At 48.0% G+C, this 17,740-nt stretch overlaps 1 protein-coding gene across 6 annotated transcripts in view; it reads left to right on the top strand.

Annotated features, from left to right (window-relative positions):
* DPP6 (dipeptidyl peptidase like 6) overlaps positions 1–17,740 on the top strand; it is an 801,122-nt gene that overhangs the window by 589,464 nt on the left and 193,918 nt on the right. For 5 of the 6 annotated variants that reach the window (XM_086394726.1, XM_086394729.1, XM_086394728.1 and 2 more), the window contains exon 6: positions 12,461–12,513. The exons of the other annotated variant lie outside the window; for it this stretch is intronic. In XM_086394726.1, coding sequence (XP_086250852.1) covers positions 12,461–12,513 — 53 coding nt within the window. The remainder of the gene's footprint in view (positions 1–12,460; positions 12,514–17,740) is intronic. 6 annotated transcript variants of the gene reach the window in all.

The raw sequence follows: 17,740 nt of genomic DNA, 5'->3' as shown, positions 1-17,740 counted from the left end.
CACAGCCGGGCCCCGGGCGCACCCTCTCATAAAGCCGGGACAGGCCGCTGCTGGTCCTTACGTTGTGCTGATAAAGCTCCAAGTGAGCCCTCCATCCGTCAGCGCCCTTCCCCAGAGGAGAGAACCAGACATTTACGCTCCATCTCCCTGCCCTGTCCTTGAAGTGAGTCCCGTGCACTCACTGTTCATTGCCACGAGGAACCAGGGCTCAGGGTCCTGAGATACATTCAGAGAGGTGGCAGAGAAGCTGGTGAGCTGCATACAAGGAAGTGGTGCGGAAGAAGCTCAGCCTGTGTAGCTGAAAGTGAGCGACCTTCCCCCTGGTGACCCCCTCGGTGACCTCCTTCCTCTCCACGTCCTGCTGTGTCCCCAGGACCACTGGGGTTCTGTGCGGTTCCCCGAAACCTTGATGGCATTGGCTGACAGCTGGTCTTGTGCAGGGTGGGAGCTAGTTGTGGCTCTGGCATAGACCTTCTTAGTTCTTTTCTTCTTAATATTGCTCTCTTGAGTGTGGATCTATCGGTATCTTTTCTGGCTGCTAAAGAAGAGGCGGCTTAGGGTGGGAGAAGCTTTCTGACCAGCATGTTACAGTGGCAACAATGTGAAGCCATGTGGGAAGAAAGACCCTGACTTCCCACGTCTGTTTCTTTGACATTATGTGACCTTGGACCGACCAGTTTGTGTCTCTGAGCCTCTGTCTCTTTATTTAAAAGAAGAATCAAAGAGAAACTTAGCCCAGTCATGGGAGCAGGTGTTGTGAGGGTCACATTAAAGGATATAGCAAATGGTTTACAAATTCTGAAGACATCCATGATGTCAGGAGGTTTTATTTATTTTTGCCTTGCATCTCCACGAGGCTGATCCTACAGGCAGTGTATGCAGGCGAGAAGAGACACAAAGGCGGGCAAGGGAAAAGAAAACGCCGTGTCCTCAAGTGAGGTCAGGAAACAGTCGGCAGCACAGAGAGGGCGGAGGAGAAGTCGGCAGCCTGGAAGAGCGGGGACGTAGGGTGTCGTCTCTTAGTGGCCGCCACACTGAGGACAGGCAGTGATGGAGCCGGGGAGAGGTCAGGGCACGTGGGCATGTGTCCTTGAAGATCAGTTAGGAAGGAGGGAAAGCCTCCTGAACCGCTTCCTTTGAATGTCTTCCCTGCACCCTATGACTGATATCATTTGTCTCCAGAAGATGACCCTAAGACACATGGACACGCTCCTTGAATTGCAGTGTCTGAGTGGAGACACAGGAAATGACTAAAAGAAAATTACTCAGCTATTCCTGGATGTCAGAGGTGTTCCTGCTTTGGGTATTTGGGAACGTGACCCGAATCACAGCTGAAAGTTGTGCTGTTCATCTCGGAAACTTAAGAGCTTTATTTAGAGGCATCCTCAGCTTTAATCCTGTTGTTTTCAGGCTCAGATGTTCTCAGAGTCACTGATCTCTGGAGAGCTTTGTGGGTGAAGGACCCAGAGGATGAGACATTCTCTATTAAGAAGTTTGATGAATGGAGTTGGTCAAAAAACAATGCATTAGAGGTTCTTGGGGCTGGATGTAACACCAAGAGCGAACTAGATGTTTGGAGAGACTACAGGTTCGAGGGGAAATCTACTGTCTTAAATTTTATGGACTTCGCTGATGGTTCAGAGGTAAAGAATGGGCCTGCAATGCAGGAAACCCAAGTTCGATCCCTGGGTAGGAAACATTCCCTGGAGAAGGAAATGACAATCCACTCCAGTATTCTTGCCTCCAGAATCCAACAGACAGAGGAATATGGTAGGCTACAGTCCATAGGGTTGCAAAAGGGTTGGACATGCCTGCATGACTGAGCATACTCTCTTAAATTTAGAAAGTCTGGTGGAAAAACAGTGATTCCTGGAGGAAAGGAGTTGAGATACAAGTATTGAATACTGAGGTCTTTTCTTTGCTTTTGTGGTTGCAGCTGTCTGCTCTGTGTTACTTTTGCCGATGGTTACATGGAAACAGCATACGCAACCCGGAGGACAAGGGACATTTTGTTTATGCAGAGTCATTTCCTAACATTTATCTTATATCAGAGCACCAAAGCATCTTTTTCTTTCTTTTACTAAATATTTCAATCTATTTCTAGTTAGTGGGGGCCCTCTAGAAAATGTTTCCTTTTAAATCAATATAGCATGAAGTTTGACTTCATGATCAGTCAGTGGATCAGTTCAGATGTTCAGTTGTGTCCGACTCTTTTCGACCCCATGGACCGAAGATGCCAGGCCTCCCTGTCCATCACCACCTCCCAGACTTTACCCAAACTCATGTCCATTGAGTCAGTGATGCCATCGAACCATCTCATCCTCTGTCGTCCCCTTCTCCTCCCTCCTTCAATCTTTCCCAGCATCAGGGTCTTTTCCAGTGAGTCAGCTCTTCACATCAGGTGGCCAAAATATTGGAGTTTCAGCTTCAGCATCAGTCCTTCCAATGAACACTCAGGACTGATCTCCCTTTAGGATGGACTGGTTGGATCTCCTTGCAGTCCAAGGGACTCTCAAGAGTCTTCTCCGACACCACAGTTCAAAAGCATCAATTCTTCATGCTGCTGCTGCTGCTGCTAAGTTGCTTCCGTCGTGTCTGACTCTGTGCAACCCCATAGACAGCAGCCCACCAGGCTCCCCCGTCTCTGGGATTCTCCAGGCAAGAACACTGGAGTGGGTTGCCATTGCCTTCTCCAATGCATGAAAGTGAAAAGTGAAAGTGAAGTCTCTCAGTCATGTCCGACTCTTCACTATCCCATAGACTGCAGCCTACTAGGCTCCTCCGTCCATGGGATTTTCCAGGCAAGAGTACTGGAATGGGTTGCCAAATTCTTCATGAGACAATATCAAATAAGTCAGCCGAGTATGAAGAGATGTATACCAAGTGCAGTCGCTAGACCCCAGAGGTGACCATGACCTTGTGCTTGGCGGAAGGAGCAGCTTCTCTGGGAGGACTGGGCTCTTCAGGAACCTTTCCGTCATCATCAACCTCTACATCAGGACTTGAGATTCACAGAGACCAGGCCAGATGTTCTGGCATGATGCCGAGTCATTGGGGGTAGAGCCCAATAAAAGACAGGAATGAAACAGGAGATTAAGAGTCTAGCAGAGACCAACTCTGTCACAAGATGGGATTTCTCCAGAATCTAGGAGAGGAAGCAGTGTGGACTCTGCGTGCAGGGGGACATCACCAACTGTGTCACTGTCAGCAGCTTGTCAGACGTGACGCCCTGAGGCTTGAGCGCCCAGATCCAGGCTTCAGTGCCTGCACGGTTAAACATAGGCACGAGACAGGACAGAGGTAGGGAGGGCAGGGGTGCAGGCCCCCCTGGGACCCGAGGGGCTCTATGAACAGGGGGGGATGTAGAGTCCCCGGGCTCAGTGTCACCATGGCGTTCTCCTGCACGCCCCTGCAAACTCTGCGTCCACACTTCCAGGGGCCTGGACGCCTTGCCAGTCTAGCTTTTGTCACCAGCAGTCAGCATCATTGGGCTAAGATGAGTTCCTTGTCATGTGAACTTGTCAACACTGTCCTCCAGCGTGGAGGAAATGAGAACAGGCCTGTTGGCACTTACTCCCGGGGCTGTTTGAAACCGAGAATCAGCCCTCCGGCTGCCCTCGGGCTTCTCTCTTCTGCGCAGACCACCTGCCCCGGGTGTCCCTCACCCGGCTTTCTGTCCAGACTCCCGCTGACCTGGGCATCTTCTCTAGAGCATTTCGGCCCATGGGTCTCACTCCTCAAAAGACCGAGAACCCTCAGCTGGGCCCGTTTCTCCACTAAGTGAAAGGGTTTCCAGGCAGGATATTCATCATTTCTTCCCAGTAAGACCCTACGAACTGGTTAGCTCTTATCTCATCAGATATTAGAGATGCACTCGCTTGTTTTCATTACTCAGAGAAGGATCTGGATGGACTATTCGGGGAGCCTTTGGCAGACCCTGAAGCCCCCTCTGGGTCATGAGCCGTCCTCAGAGCGGGTGTTGAGGGCTTCTTGGAGGAACGGCAGCTGCTCTGTGAGGGTTGACCCTGGCCCTTGTCTAACCGTGTGGATGGAGGGCATCCACAACCAGGAGGGCAGGTTGTTCAGCAGAACGTGTGAGGACCGAGTCTTAGGAACACACCACGTGAGTGTGGAGACTCGTGACATGGTTTTGAAAAAACAGAGAGTAGGTTTCCTCGCCTCACTTCTCCCCACTGACCGAGGGGGCACCAGGACTTCAGGCTTAATTATCTGGTCTTTGCTGCTTTCCTGAAAGGTTGTCAGGGACACAAGGCAGCCGTGGAAGGTGCTGGGTGTGTCTGGTGCCTTGGTCCTGACTGTCACAAGTGTCTAGACTCATCAACTCGAACAAATCACATACGTGCAGTGCCTTTTTTTGTAACTTTTAAAATTAATTAATTCATGTGGCTTCATCGGGTCTCAGCAGCATCGTGTGGGATCTTTTCATTGCAGGACACAGACTCTCTAGTCGTGACATGGGCTCAGTAGTTGTGGTGCTTACGCTCAGTAGTTGTGGTGCTTGCGCTCAGTAGTTGTGGTGCTTGGGCTCAGTAGTTGTGGTGCTTGGGCTCAATAGTTGTGGTGCTTGGGCTTAGTTGCTGGAAGGTGTGTGTGATCTTAGTTCCCCGACCAGGGATCAAACCCCGGTCCCCTGCACTCCAAGGTGGATTCTTAACCACTGAACGACCAGGGAAGTCACCTACGTGCAGTATTTGATGTGTCAATTACTCCTCCATAAAGCTGCTCTCAAAAAGGTTTTGAGGGAACATCTACAGAATGTCACAGAAGGATCATGAGCAGTGCACGAGAATCCGTCATGGTCCAGGGAACGTTGGCTTGGGTTTGGGAGGCAGGTTGCTTGCTTTCTCCTGGGGCTGGCTGTGTGTTAATTCTCAGGGGAACTGGTATTGCCGGCTGGAAGCCAGTGAAATTCCTTCTCTTTTGGTAACAGAACCTTCAAAACTGTGAGGAGATAGACCCTCTGGGTAAATGCTTATTTTCTCCAATTTTAAAACCAAGACATCTTACTTTTTCCAGCTACTTTTTTTAGAGTTTTCATCTTTTCCCTTCAGATTTCTATTTTTTTCACTCATCAGCGTGCATCTTGCATGGATAGTTTTCCTTCTCTGTTTACCACCTGGTTCCCACACCTCACGTTCTCCCCCGCCCAGTCTGACTTTGTGCTAATCTTCCCTGGTTCCCACACCTCACGTTCTTCCCCCACCCAGTCTGACTTTCCGTGTTAATCTTCCCTGGCGCCTTTGGCATCTGTTCACCTCACGGTCCTGTATCTTATGTCTTCAGCCGTGTATCATTCCATCCGTGGTGTCCTTGGTTCTAGCTTGGGAGAAGCTTACTCCTAGCTCATCTGTACCCTCTGATATGTTTAATTTCCTCGATAAATAGAAGGAAAAGTGAAAATATTCGTCCCACTGTCGTGTCCGACTCTTTCTGACCCAGTGGACTGTAGCTCACCAGGCTCCTCTGTCTGTGGGATTCTCCAGGCAGGAATACTGGAGTGAGTTGCCATTTCCTCCTCCAGGGGATCTTCTCAACCCAGGGATCTAACCTGAGTCTCCTGCATTGCAGGCAGATTCTTTACCAGCTGAGCTAGTAGTGAAGCCCATAAATAAATAGAATGTAGGATCAGACAAGAAAGGGGAATCATGTCTGCTGGAGCCATCTGCCTAAGAATGCACACACCCATTCCAGGGCGTCCCTCACAGCAGCTCTCCAGCCTCTGCCTGAATCCCATCAGTGCTGGGGAGCTCACCCCTTCAGGGGACCATCCACCTCATTATTGAAACACTTGTTAATCAGTCACTAAGTCATATCCGACTCTTTGTGACCCCATGGACTGCAGCACACCAGGCTTCCCTGTCCTTCACGTCACCCGGAGTTTGCTCAGATTCATGTCCACTGAGTCCGTGATGCCATCCAGCCATTTCATCCTCTGTCATCCCCTTCTCCTCCTGCCTTCTGTCTGAATGGAGAGGTGGTGCTGGCCGCAGCCAGTCCAGAGGGCAACAGTCTCAGTTGTCTTCCTGTCTTCTCCCACCCTTGGAAGAGGTCAGCTCCAACCTTGCCATTCTCTGTGGAATTCCTGGTTTTTTTACAGCCCAAAAGTGTGGACAAAAAAAAGAATTTTGTGGATTCGGTACAGTGCTAGTAGCTAGACTATATAGTTCTTAAAATTTAAACATGAGCATTCTTGATTCCTTTCTCATGGCTTAAATTTCCTAAGCAAATACTCACAGCTTTTACTTCTCAGGCTCAGAGGTTAAGTAATTTGTCTGAGTTCACCCATCAAATGATGCTCAGGCTGGGAATTGAACATATGTCTTAGTATAAAACTAAATACATATGTCTTAGTATAAAACTAAATACATATGTCTTAGTATAAAACTGAGTTGTAGTTATAGTGGATACACAGGAGTGCCTGCATCCTACTCCCAAACTATTCCAAACCAGCACAGCCACCCACAGCTCCCGACCCTTGTGATAAAGGACTTCTCCAGGCCTTGGGGAGGAGGGGAGTTCTGGCCAGAGGCTGGAAGATCACCTGGAGGGTCATTATGATAACTCAGGCATCAAACTAGGGCATTGTTACTGAGGGTGGAAATTGTGCTGTGAATTTAAGGTTCATTCCAAAGTCACAGTCCAGTGAAATTTGGAAACCAGTTGTACCTGGACAGTAGGAAAGGAGGAAGGAATAGGAGTGGTTGGAGCTGATTCCAAGATGCTTCTACCGAGAGACCAGATACATGCAAGAACATAAAAGGGAATCCTCTAGGGGACTTCCCTGGCAGTCCAGTGGCTAAGACTCCACACTTCCAGTGCAGGAGGCGCAGGTTCGATCCCTGGAGGGGGAACTAAGATCCACGTGCTGCACAGTGCAGCCAAAGGAAAAAAAGAGAGAATTTTTAGAAGAAGAATTTATTTGGTTTTCAAAATATTGAATGTGCTATGACAGTTTGGAGCAAAAACATGCTGAAAGGCCCAACATAAGCCAAAATATGAGCTTAGAAGTCAAGTAGATCAAGCATGAAAATATGAACTCAGGACGATGTCACATAAGGAAGCAATGTCCTTCCAGACCAAGAGTGCAGACCAACGAGGGGAACTTGCGTGGGTGGCAGGTTGGTGCCTGCATCCGTTCAAGGGGTCTGCAGAGCAGAAAGGACAGGCAGGGAGGAGACCGAGGCCAGTGACCTGCCTGGGAACGAAGAGGGGAGAAGGATTCCTGTGGCCTTTGTCACGCACTGCAGAGTGAGCCAGCGGGCTGGAAAATAAGACGCTGTCGTGCACGGCAGTGGGACAGACACGCAGAGGTGGCACTATGAGAACGTCAGAAGGATGATGCAGTGGGCTTGAAGCGATGGAAAGTGATGCAGTGCAGACTTTCCTTATAAAGTACCATGCTAGTTAAAGAGAAGGAATTTGGGGGAGGAGGGAAATGGCCAAGGATTTTTTTCATGTGGGAGATTTTAATTCAACAGATCAGAGAGACAAAACCATGGAGAGGGAGTGATGAAAAATATGTGCTGTGTGTGTGTGTGTGTGTGTGCACGCACACTCAGTTGTGACCAACTCTCTGCAACCCTGTGGACTGTACCCGCCAGGCTCTTCTGTCCTTGGGATTCTCCAGGCAAGAATACTGGAGTGGGTTGCCATACCCTCCTGCAGGGGATCTTCCCAACCCAGGGATCGAACCCGTGTCTCTTGCATTTCCTGCATTGGCAGGCGGGTTCTTTACCATTAGAGCCACCTGGGAAGCCTGATGAAAAATATAAGGCGGGGTAATTTGTGGTAGAAGAGTTGATAATCAAGTTCAACAGGAAGCAGAAGGGAATGGGGTCAAGGTCTCAGAAGTTAGTCTTAGAGAAGAACACGGTAGCTTCTCTTGTAGGAGAGGCAGGATGGACAGGGGTCTGAAGCAGGGCACTTGCCTTAGGGATGACGGATGGGCGATGGATTTGAGAAGGACTTGAGAAATTATTTCAGCACCATTTGGGGATATATGGAATTGAGCCAGAGGAGGAAGGAGGCAAATAATGGAGTTAAGAAAAACTCAGTTTTCAGCTCAGTTTACTGAGGGGATGAGGGAGCCACCACCAACCAGGATAGGAAATACGAAAAGAAAGCTAGGTTTTAAGGGTTGTTGAAAAGTTTCTTTCGGAGAATATTGAGTCTGGGGTGCCTGTGAACCTAAGGTGGAGAAAGAAGTCAGTGGGGGAGTCTGATACACTGGCCTACCATTGAGGAAACAGGTCCATGAAATTAATATTCAGGTAACCATGGTTTAAGACTATAAGAGTGGGAGATTTCATAGAGGGAGGGCATAAAGTGAGTCCATCTCAGTGTACCTGGTGAGGCTGCAGTGGGAAAGACCAGAGGGAAGTCAAAGTCGGTGTTTCTCAGAGGGTGATGTGGGAGAGGATAAGAAAGCAGGCTGCGCACAGAGTGATGCTTCAGAAATATTAAAGTGAAAGTCGCTCAGTCATGTCCAGCTCTTTGCGACTGTATAGTCCATGGGATTCTCCAGGCCAGAATACTGGAGTGGGTCGTCGTTCCCTTCTCCGGGGGATCTCCCCAACCCAGGCATCAAACCTGTGTCTCCTGCATTGTAGGTGAATTCTTTACCAGCTGAGCCATCAGGGAAGCCCTCAGATATATTAGATGTAGGCCAAATATGAACCTAGCCCAAAAAATTGGGTTATTTTTCCAAATCATTGAATGCCGATGTCAACTATATTGTATGATACATTTAAAAAAAAAGAAACAATATGATGAAATTGCTTTTCCATCTTGTGAATGGTATTTTGGGTAACAGATTTTCATGTGTTTACTTTCCAAGGGAAATTTGATGGTGTGGGAAGAAACCTTATATTCATAAACTTCTAAAAGTTCACTCACACAAAAATAACAATGCAGTCTTACTAACTTCCAGCTCTTTGTACTTTTTTCCATGATCAGAAGTATTTAGAGTCTGTTTTAAAGAAAGATGCATAAATAAATACAAGAGAGAGAGAGTCCACACACAGACACAAAAAAGGCTTTTATCTCAAATTCTTTCAGGGAGATGTAACTTTTTTTTTTAATGTCTTTCAAGATGAGGCATTGTGCAAATGAAAACACTTGAAATTTGTCCTCTTTCAAAGTTTTCTTTGTGGTTCTTTTGGCTCCAGGTTGAGGGAACATTTTGCAGAGGAGAATGGTATTTGATTGTTTCATCTTGGAGCGCTGAGAAAATCACTTCATCTTCCTCCTACTTCCCCGTTTTTTAAGAGTAGCTCTTGAGTCATAACTGCAGTTTCATGCTGAAGGCTCTTCATTTGCATCCACGGTTTACCCTGGAATGCTTCTTTTACATACGTACTTGGCACATAGGTACTCCAGCTTCAGGTTTTATCTGTCTCTACTTCTTGACTCTCTTTCATCTTGTTTGAATCTTTCTAATTAGTGGTTTCATTTTCTAGATATTCTGTTACATTTCCCATCCCTATAGGCTTGTTTTTTTCTTCCTGCCTGACAGAACAGAGGCAGAATTGTAAATGGATAGCTCTCTCATCGTTTTATTCTATTATCCTTATTAGGTTATTTTAGTTTTGTCTTCCTTTTTCTCTTTGGTTCCACTCAGAAGATATCCACAGAGTTGAATTTCAGGGTCATTTGCAGGCATATTTAAAGAGGTGTGAAGATGTAAGTCTAGGGGTTTGGGAATGTCATAACCAGAGAATGAACTGAAATCACTATTTCCAGATGGGCCAAATAAATAGGGCTTCGACCAAGCAAGAAGTACGTGTCCTTACTTTGCATATGTATTATAGCTGTTGGTATCCTGGATTTTTCAGTTGACAACAACCAACTTGGACTTGTAACTTGAGAATTAAGAGCTGTACCCTTTGTTCAGGCAATTTCCATCATGTGCTTAGAGAGAAATGGATCTCAAGTATTATGGGTTTGATTCAGTCTTCCTATCCAAAAGATAGGATAATAATACCCGGCCCGTGCAGATTGAGCGCATTCACGGATGCTGAGGAGCTGGCGTACTGCCAGTGCGTAGAACGTGCTCCAGAAATGCTCCCCGCTCTCCCAGCAGCGTCACGACCACCTCATCCCCTGTGCTCTGGACCATTCTCTACGGGAACCTCAAAGGCTTTTTCCAAATGCTTTGGTCCATAATGCCCCCCACCCCTCAGCTCTTCTGTACGGACTCTTTGATAGGTAATTTGTCTACTTGTTTTAGAAGTTGCTGAAAGGTTATAGGGAGGGAATCCAGAAACTCAGAAGTCTGTCCACTTCTGATTTAATAGTTAATCTTTATCATCTGGATTTAAACTAGATGTATTATTTACCAACTGCTGTGTGAGAAGCTATCCGAAACTTAGTGGCTTAAGACAACCAATACTTCCTGTCTCATGGTTACTGTGGGTCAGTAACTCAGGACCATCTTAGATCTGAGTGGCCCCAGCTCACATTCTCTTATGAGGTTGTTCGTCAGGGCCGTGTCATCTGCAGGCCTGACTGGTGAGTGAAGAATCAATTTCCAAGCTTCCCTGTGCCTTGCTGGCTCATGGTCATCTCATGGGGGAGAACCTTCGCTCGTCCCCTTGCGGTCACTTGAGTGTCTTCACAATCTGACAGCCATCCTTCTGCAGAGCAAATGCCCCGAGAAGGAGCTGGGAGACCTCAGTACCGTTTACAGCCTGTGCGGAAGCATCGGGCCATCATTTCTGACCCCGTCGGGGTCACTGAGTTAGGACCCAGCCCTCCTCCTCTCCTCGTGCCTCCACCACTGCTCCATCCTCCACGCCCCTTGCAGGGCCTCACTTTCCCATTTGAGCAAACAGAGGTGCCGCCTGGGGTCACCGTGAAAATGGGGTGAGCCACGTAGTGTGAAAGGGCACTGTTGGGGAGACTGAACAGCCCAGCACAGACGCCGTGGCCGTAGAGAAACGGTCCAGGCCACCCAGCTTCCGCTCCCGTCTCCGTCCCCAGAGGCACCCTCTGGCAAAGCTCCCGGACCTCCAAGGGGCTCTCTGAGCGTCAGTCTGCTCAGGACACAGGGGCTGGGACCCCGGCCCCGCCTTCTTCTCCTGGGGGAGCAGCACTGTAGCACTTCAGAACAGCAGCTCGGTCCTGGGGTGGGGGTGTGGGGGGAGTCCTGCTCAGATTGCTCCAGGAGCGTGTGGTGTTCTTCATCACGATTTTGCTCCTCCAAAGCTGTTTCTTCACACCTGGACCAGAGTTTCAACTAGACTCCCAGCTGGATGACCGTCTCCTGCCCTTGAGCACACCATCCCAGGGCCCGGGGGTCTAGTGCAGGAGTCCTGGGGTCACTGGAAGCGAAATTTCTTTAGCAATTAAGTTCTGTTTTTTATTTTTATATCTGGGTCCTTTCTTCGCCAAATAGCTGTGATCCCCTCGAGGTTAATCTGGGGGCCCAGACCAGGCGTGGAGTCGGGGGTGTTAGCAGACCCCCCCATTTTCCTTTGCAGGCTCACGTCCGTCATTGCACCAAGCGTGTCCATATGCACACGCACTACGGTAGCTCTGTCTTCCTTGGCCTGCATGTCCCTCACCCGTTATCTTTAGAAAGCTGGTTTTAAAATGCCAGTCAGCGAGCGCTGGCCCACACAGGGCACCCTGTGTGGGTGCCTCAGAAGTTTCCAGAGCAAGGAAAGTGAAATACGGTTCTCACTTCATCCTTTCAGGGTAACCAACACATCACATTCCACACCACCCCTAAAGGGTCTCTCTCCAGAAAGCTAGAGAGGACAGAGGCCACGTTCTCCCTTCTTTGGGGGTGACCCTTGCATTCTAGTCACTGCATTTGGTTGGGGAGTAATCTCCTGGCTCAAGAGTTGAAGAGGGACATCTGAGACCCGAGGCTTACAGGAGTTTGGAAATGCTACGTTCCCCTTGCAATGAGCTCTTAATTTATTGGCCACTCTCTGAAACTAAAACACGCACATCGAATTGTCCAGGGGACAGGAGTTTGCCCAGGTAAGCCCATCTTGGCTCTGGTATCACTGAGGGTACAGAGTGGACTCTGCCTGAGATTTCAGGGACCTCCCGCCGGGCCTGGGTTTCCCCATCTCTGGTCCAGCTGGCTGTCAGGAAGCCTCCAGTGAGCACCGTCCACGTTAGTTCTGTGCTAACATTAGTTGAGCTGGAAATCTCTGCCCCGATTTAATCACAAACCAGGTAGTCATGGAAATGACACCAAGCCTCTGGCTACCCAGTAAACCACATGCAAATGGTGGAAGTAAAGACTGACATGATATGCAAATTTACTTCCTGAGTAAATAAAAGACTTGGCTGCCTGGTCTCCTGACTACATGCTTTTTGGTCCAGGCTTGTTTATTAGGATTCACAGTGATTTGAAAAATATAATCACAACCATGATCTCAATGCTTGTTTTTTTGTTTCTTGTTTTTTTGTGTGTCTGTTTCAGATATATCAACACTCCTATACTGGATATTATGTCCTGAGCAAAATCCCTCATGGGTAAGATGGTTCTTTCATTTTCTTCTAATGAGGAATCTGCAGAACAGAGTGGGGTGGAACGCTGACTAGTTGCTTAATTCCTAGGGCAGGAAATACAGCACCTTAGCTTTTGACAGTGAAGTGTCCTGATGCTGTGGGAACCTCTGGGGTGCCCCCAGGCCCCGGGGTGGGGGTGGGGGTAGGGGTGTCAGTGAGTCCAGCTCCTCGCCTGTTAGTGAAGCCCCGTTCCCAGAGCAGCTGCGCCGCCTCCTGCTCTGGTGCCCAGGTTCCAGGTCCTGCAGGGTAAGGTGCTGCCCCAGCCCCCAATCACCAACCCCCCACCCTGTGATTTGTAATCACCTTCAGTCCCCCCAGGGCATGGTGATTCACCTTCTGACTCCCAGGGGGGTTCCCGGTTTATATACACAGTAGAAAGGGCAGCACCCTGAGCGCATCTTGTTTCTCAAAACGGGAAGACTTGGGACCCAGAAGTGTGAGTGGGAAGGAAAAGACGTGAGTGCGTGATTTGGCAGAGTTTTCAGCTCTGGGTATACACAGCGGAGTGTGTCGTCAGGGGCTCATCTTTGGAATCCAGAGGTGTTGATTCGAGGTTAAAGTTGGATGAAGCCATTTGTTGAGTTGGCGCATGGAAGACCAGTTGCAGAACAAGGAGAATGAGGCAAGGATGGCGTTTGCTTGCTTCCATTTCTGTTTTTTCTTTCTCTCCGCTCCTCCCCCTCCTCCCTCCCCTCCTCCACCCACTACAGTCCCCCTCCCCACACCCCCACACCGCCCTTCTTCTGTCCTCATCTCTACCTTCCACAGTTTCTCTCACTTTTTTTTGACAAGGTGAGGTACTCAGGAAATGTTCAAAGGCATTGGGTTGTGCTGCTGGCAATATTGTGTGGTTTCCCGGGATGACTTAGGGGAAGGCATCCTAATTTTCCTAAGCAAATGGAAACAAACAGCAGGAGTTGATTAAAAAAATATTGTTCTGTAGGAGAGCATTGACCACAGAATGGATGTTTCACAACTAAGTTGGGTAGAATATGGGCATATCCTTGGAAGACAAGCATGGATAAAATAACTTCATTTTGGACTTCAGATAAATAAAGGATGCATGTAAATATGCGGCAAAATGTGATTAGTCGCTTCTGTTAGACTGTTAGAAAACTCAAGCCCCAAGAAACTAAAGATGACCCCCTGTCGTGAAAATAAAGTATGCATGGGCATGTTTTATTTAAAGCATAGTTCAGATAGAAACTCAAATGTCTTTCACAGAGGAGGGAGTATTCTATTATTTTTCAAGCAGATATGCACCTTCAAAGGTCACAGCCAGCAGGGGTATAATTATGCCTTGAGATTTATCTATCCCTTCTGGGAGCAATAGAATTTATCCTAGATGAAGGATAAATTTGTAAAACTCAAAACTCTAAAAGCATTTTGTGCTTGACACACGGTGCACATATTTCACTGCATCAGGTGGCATTTAGGAGAAATACATCTCCTGGCACGAGTTTGCCAGACGGACTGCAAACCTGAGGGCAAGGTGGTCTGTGCTGAAGGCTTAGTTTCAGTGCTCACGATGAGGGTGACAATCCCCCATAGGGGATGTCAGCAGAGAGTGAGCTGCTTTCCGTGTTTTTAAACAGTCGTGGTAATCATCACTGCCTTCGCATATTGGTTGAGTCTCATGCGTGTTCACCCTAGCACATCACTCTTGTGAGGAAATCGTCCTTCTCCTCCGTCCTGCCTTCTCGTGGCTGGTGTCCAGGAGACCTGGACTCCAACACAGCCTGGGCTCACCGTCCACCGTCCGCCTCAAACAGTCCCCTTGGGTGTTACACTGCAGCTGTAAAATCAGACTTTTACCCGTGCTGATTTATTGCTTTCCTAAGTGTTACTGAGCCAAGCGTGGACTTGCTCGCCCAAATGCAGTAAAGCCGACCTACTGACACCAGGTTGCGGTGAAGGAAAGTGCGCATTGATTGCAGGCGCCAAGCAAGGAGTTCAGACAGCTGGTGCTTAAAAGGCCCAGACTCCCTGCAGGCGCCAGGAAAAGGTTTTTAAAGACAGGGTGAGGGAGGGGGATCGTGGGTTATGCGACCAGCTCATGGACAGCCTTCTGACCGACTGGTGGTGAGGTAAGTAAGCGTCAATGTGTCCTTTTGGTTCCAACTGGTCTGGGGTCTCCGTGCTTGTGTGCAGCTTACAGTTAACTTCTCCCAGCTGGTGGGGGCATCAGTATCTGCAACACAGCTCAGAGGACGTGGCTCAGAATACGATCCGTAGCCCTGGAGGAGGAGCTAAAGGTCCTTGACTTTGGTTAATGGCTAAACTATTATTATGTTGCCTTGTTTGGCTTTTCTCCTTTCTTTTTGCATCTTCTCCATTCTATGATTAAATTTCCTCTTGGGAACTTGAGGGAAACCTAGGTAGGCTACAGTTTTTCTATAGACAAGAGGCAGGTGGAGAACGTGGGTTGGGAAGGGTTCTCCTCCAGGAAGGCCCCATGGGGCCCTGCTCAGTTACATAAGGGCTTTCGTAGGATTGAAAGGTGTAACAGAGTGCTTGCTGCACTTACGGGAAACAGCCTCTGGTGGGTGAGGACACCTGTGATTCATCTCATCTTCATGTAAACTGAAGCGGCTCCGAAAATGGCGATCACTGTTTGACCGCCCAGCTCCTCCTCTTTAGCATAAGATCATTTTGTCGTTGTTCAGTCACTAAGTCGTGTCCCACTCTTCGCCTCTTCGTGACCCCATGGACTGCAGGACACCAGACTTCGCTGTCCTTCACCATCTCCCGGAGCTTGCTCAAACACATGTCTGTCGAGTCGGTGATGCCATCCAACCATCTCACCCGCCGTCGTCCCCTTCTCTTCCTGCCTTCATTCTTTCCCAGCATCAGTGTATTTTCCAGTCAATCAGTTCTTCCCATCAGGTGGCCAAAGTATTGGAGCTTCAGCTTCAGCATCAGTCCTTCCAGTGAATATTCACGGTTGATTTCCTTTAGGATTGGCTGGTCATTTATGAACAATAAATGAATGAGTTTCAAGTATCATCAAAGTCTTCTTTGTATTAATGAGACAGTAGATTTCCAAACTGGGTGAGCCTTTAGACCTTGAGCTTATGCAGCTTCAGTGTCTGAGAGAGGCTTGTTGAGGTCAGTCAGTTGTACCAGGGCCCTGCCTGGTGGCCAGGCAAGAGCACAGCCCTGTAGGTGGGCTTGGGGTGGTGAGGAAAGCACAGTTGTCTCTTTAAATAGAAACGTCTCTATGAAAACATTTAAATTAGCATTTACTCATAGGGCAGAACATATGAGAGCTCCTCTTGATATTTCTGGAGACACAGACGTGTATCTTTTTCTCACCTCTCCTCTCATCCCTCTCTTCCTGCAGTCCCTCACTTCCAGCCCAAGGCCATTCGAGCTGCAGGATGGGATTACTTGGCATTTATAACTTAGATTTTCTCCCTTAGCTTCAGGCTTTCCGAACAATCACAGAGATGAACCCAATTAATTTTTCAGCACCCCCTAAACTCTGGCTTCCTTCCTTTTTGCCAGTGATGGAAGGATCTGGGGTGGGTGAACCCTCTCTTCTGTCTCTCTCACGAGGGAGAAGGAGGCCTCCCTGACCCCTGTTTAACCCCCTCCATCCCCAGCTCTGACCTCCGCAGCTGGAGCCTGGGGTAGACCCCAGGGCACATGCAGTGGCTCGAGTCATAATGAGAACCCCGAGCTGGCTGAATTTTCATCTGTTGGAAGATCTGGAGCCTCATGGTAGGGGTGTTTGACTTTCACATACTAAATTTTCAAAGTTGTGTCCTCAAAGGACATGTGTCTTTTACACAGACTAGTTTAGTAAGCCAGAATTAAAGCTAGTTAATTTTTAACATAGAGTGTTTTACTAAGTGTTTATATCGGAACTGCAGCAAAGTAGAGCAGCACTTGATGACAGAGACTGATAGAAATGCGAGCCAGATAAATGTCCTCTGTTAAGGGTCCATCGTGTGTTTTCGTAGCAGTTTTTGGTAGATTTGCTGTTTCTTGGAGTTTTCCTGACATGAGTTTTTTCTTGGGTTAGTTTTCCCTTTGACTTGAGTGCTTTTCTGTAAAAAGTTATATTTGTATGTAATTTGCAGGTTTTCATATCTATTAGGATCATTCTGGAAATCAGATGGGCTGGAGAAACTCAACCCTTCCATAACAGACATCAATTTTAAGAAAAATTGGGCACACCCCGTAATTAGGTAGCATTGGCATTTTGGAGTTTGGCAGACAGAGCAGGAATGGGACAGGGACTGAGACGCACGTGAAGCTCTCCTCGTGCGCACGCCGGGCGGCCTTCTGTCGATATTGCTGCCCTGACCTTGCTTATTTGCCTTTACCAAACAAACCGTACAAAATCGTACTCCTTTGGAGTTCCGGTTGACTTATGAAGTCACATCTGCGAAAATGACGAGCTGAGACCTAGATTCCTTCTGCCCAGGGTTACTCTCGAACTTCACAGGCTGGGACATAGAAGAGCATTCTCTTTATTTAGAAGACAGATACCTGGGTTGAGAACACACCGCAGTGCCCAGCGCCTTGCCGGACCTCGTGACCCGGGAGTTACAGACCGAAGCCCTGGGGTCTCATGGACCTGAAGACGAGTCCCAGTTGGCAGCTGACCTTGGCCGTATGACCTCGAGAGCTGCTGTACTTCCACGGAGCTTCGCGTCCACACTCTTACAAGGATGCTAACAACAGTGCCCATTTCGTAGGCACCCGATAAGAATCAAGGGGAATACATGTGCAGTGCACAGCAGAGAATTTTGCTCCGGGTGACTGCCTGGGAATGTTATTTCTTCATATTGTAATATGTCCCCAATATGTATTTGTAGTCTCATAATTAAATTTTATCAGACTGTACTTTCTAGCCAGCTCAAATCCTTTCTGTTACAAGGAGAGGAATGATATAACCCCTACCATAATAAAATTCCCTTTAAAATTTTTTCAAAGCTAAGACCTGTTCCATGACACTCAGGTGATTAAAATGCCCTTGTGATTTTAATTTCTCTCTTAAAAGTAATGTCTGTAGCCTCAACGATCTACAATTCTCAGTGCTCAATAAGTTCTTTTTTTAATCTCATCTCAACCTGACTTGCTGCAATTAATTTCTAAGGCTTTCTTGTTTTGCTTTCAGTGGAAGCAGAAAAGATAAGTCAACAGTGAAGTGCTGTATTGAGCAACAAAGCATGGTTTCTAT

Source organism: Bos grunniens, chromosome 4 (genome assembly GCF_055505025.1).
Source record: "Bos grunniens cultivar Pamir isolate PY7600 chromosome 4, Bosgru_T2T1.0, whole genome shotgun sequence".
NCBI lineage: Eukaryota > Metazoa > Chordata > Mammalia > Artiodactyla > Bovidae > Bos > Bos grunniens.
Note: the sequence above shows the minus strand (reverse complement) of the source record. Positions and strands in the feature narration are given on the sequence as shown.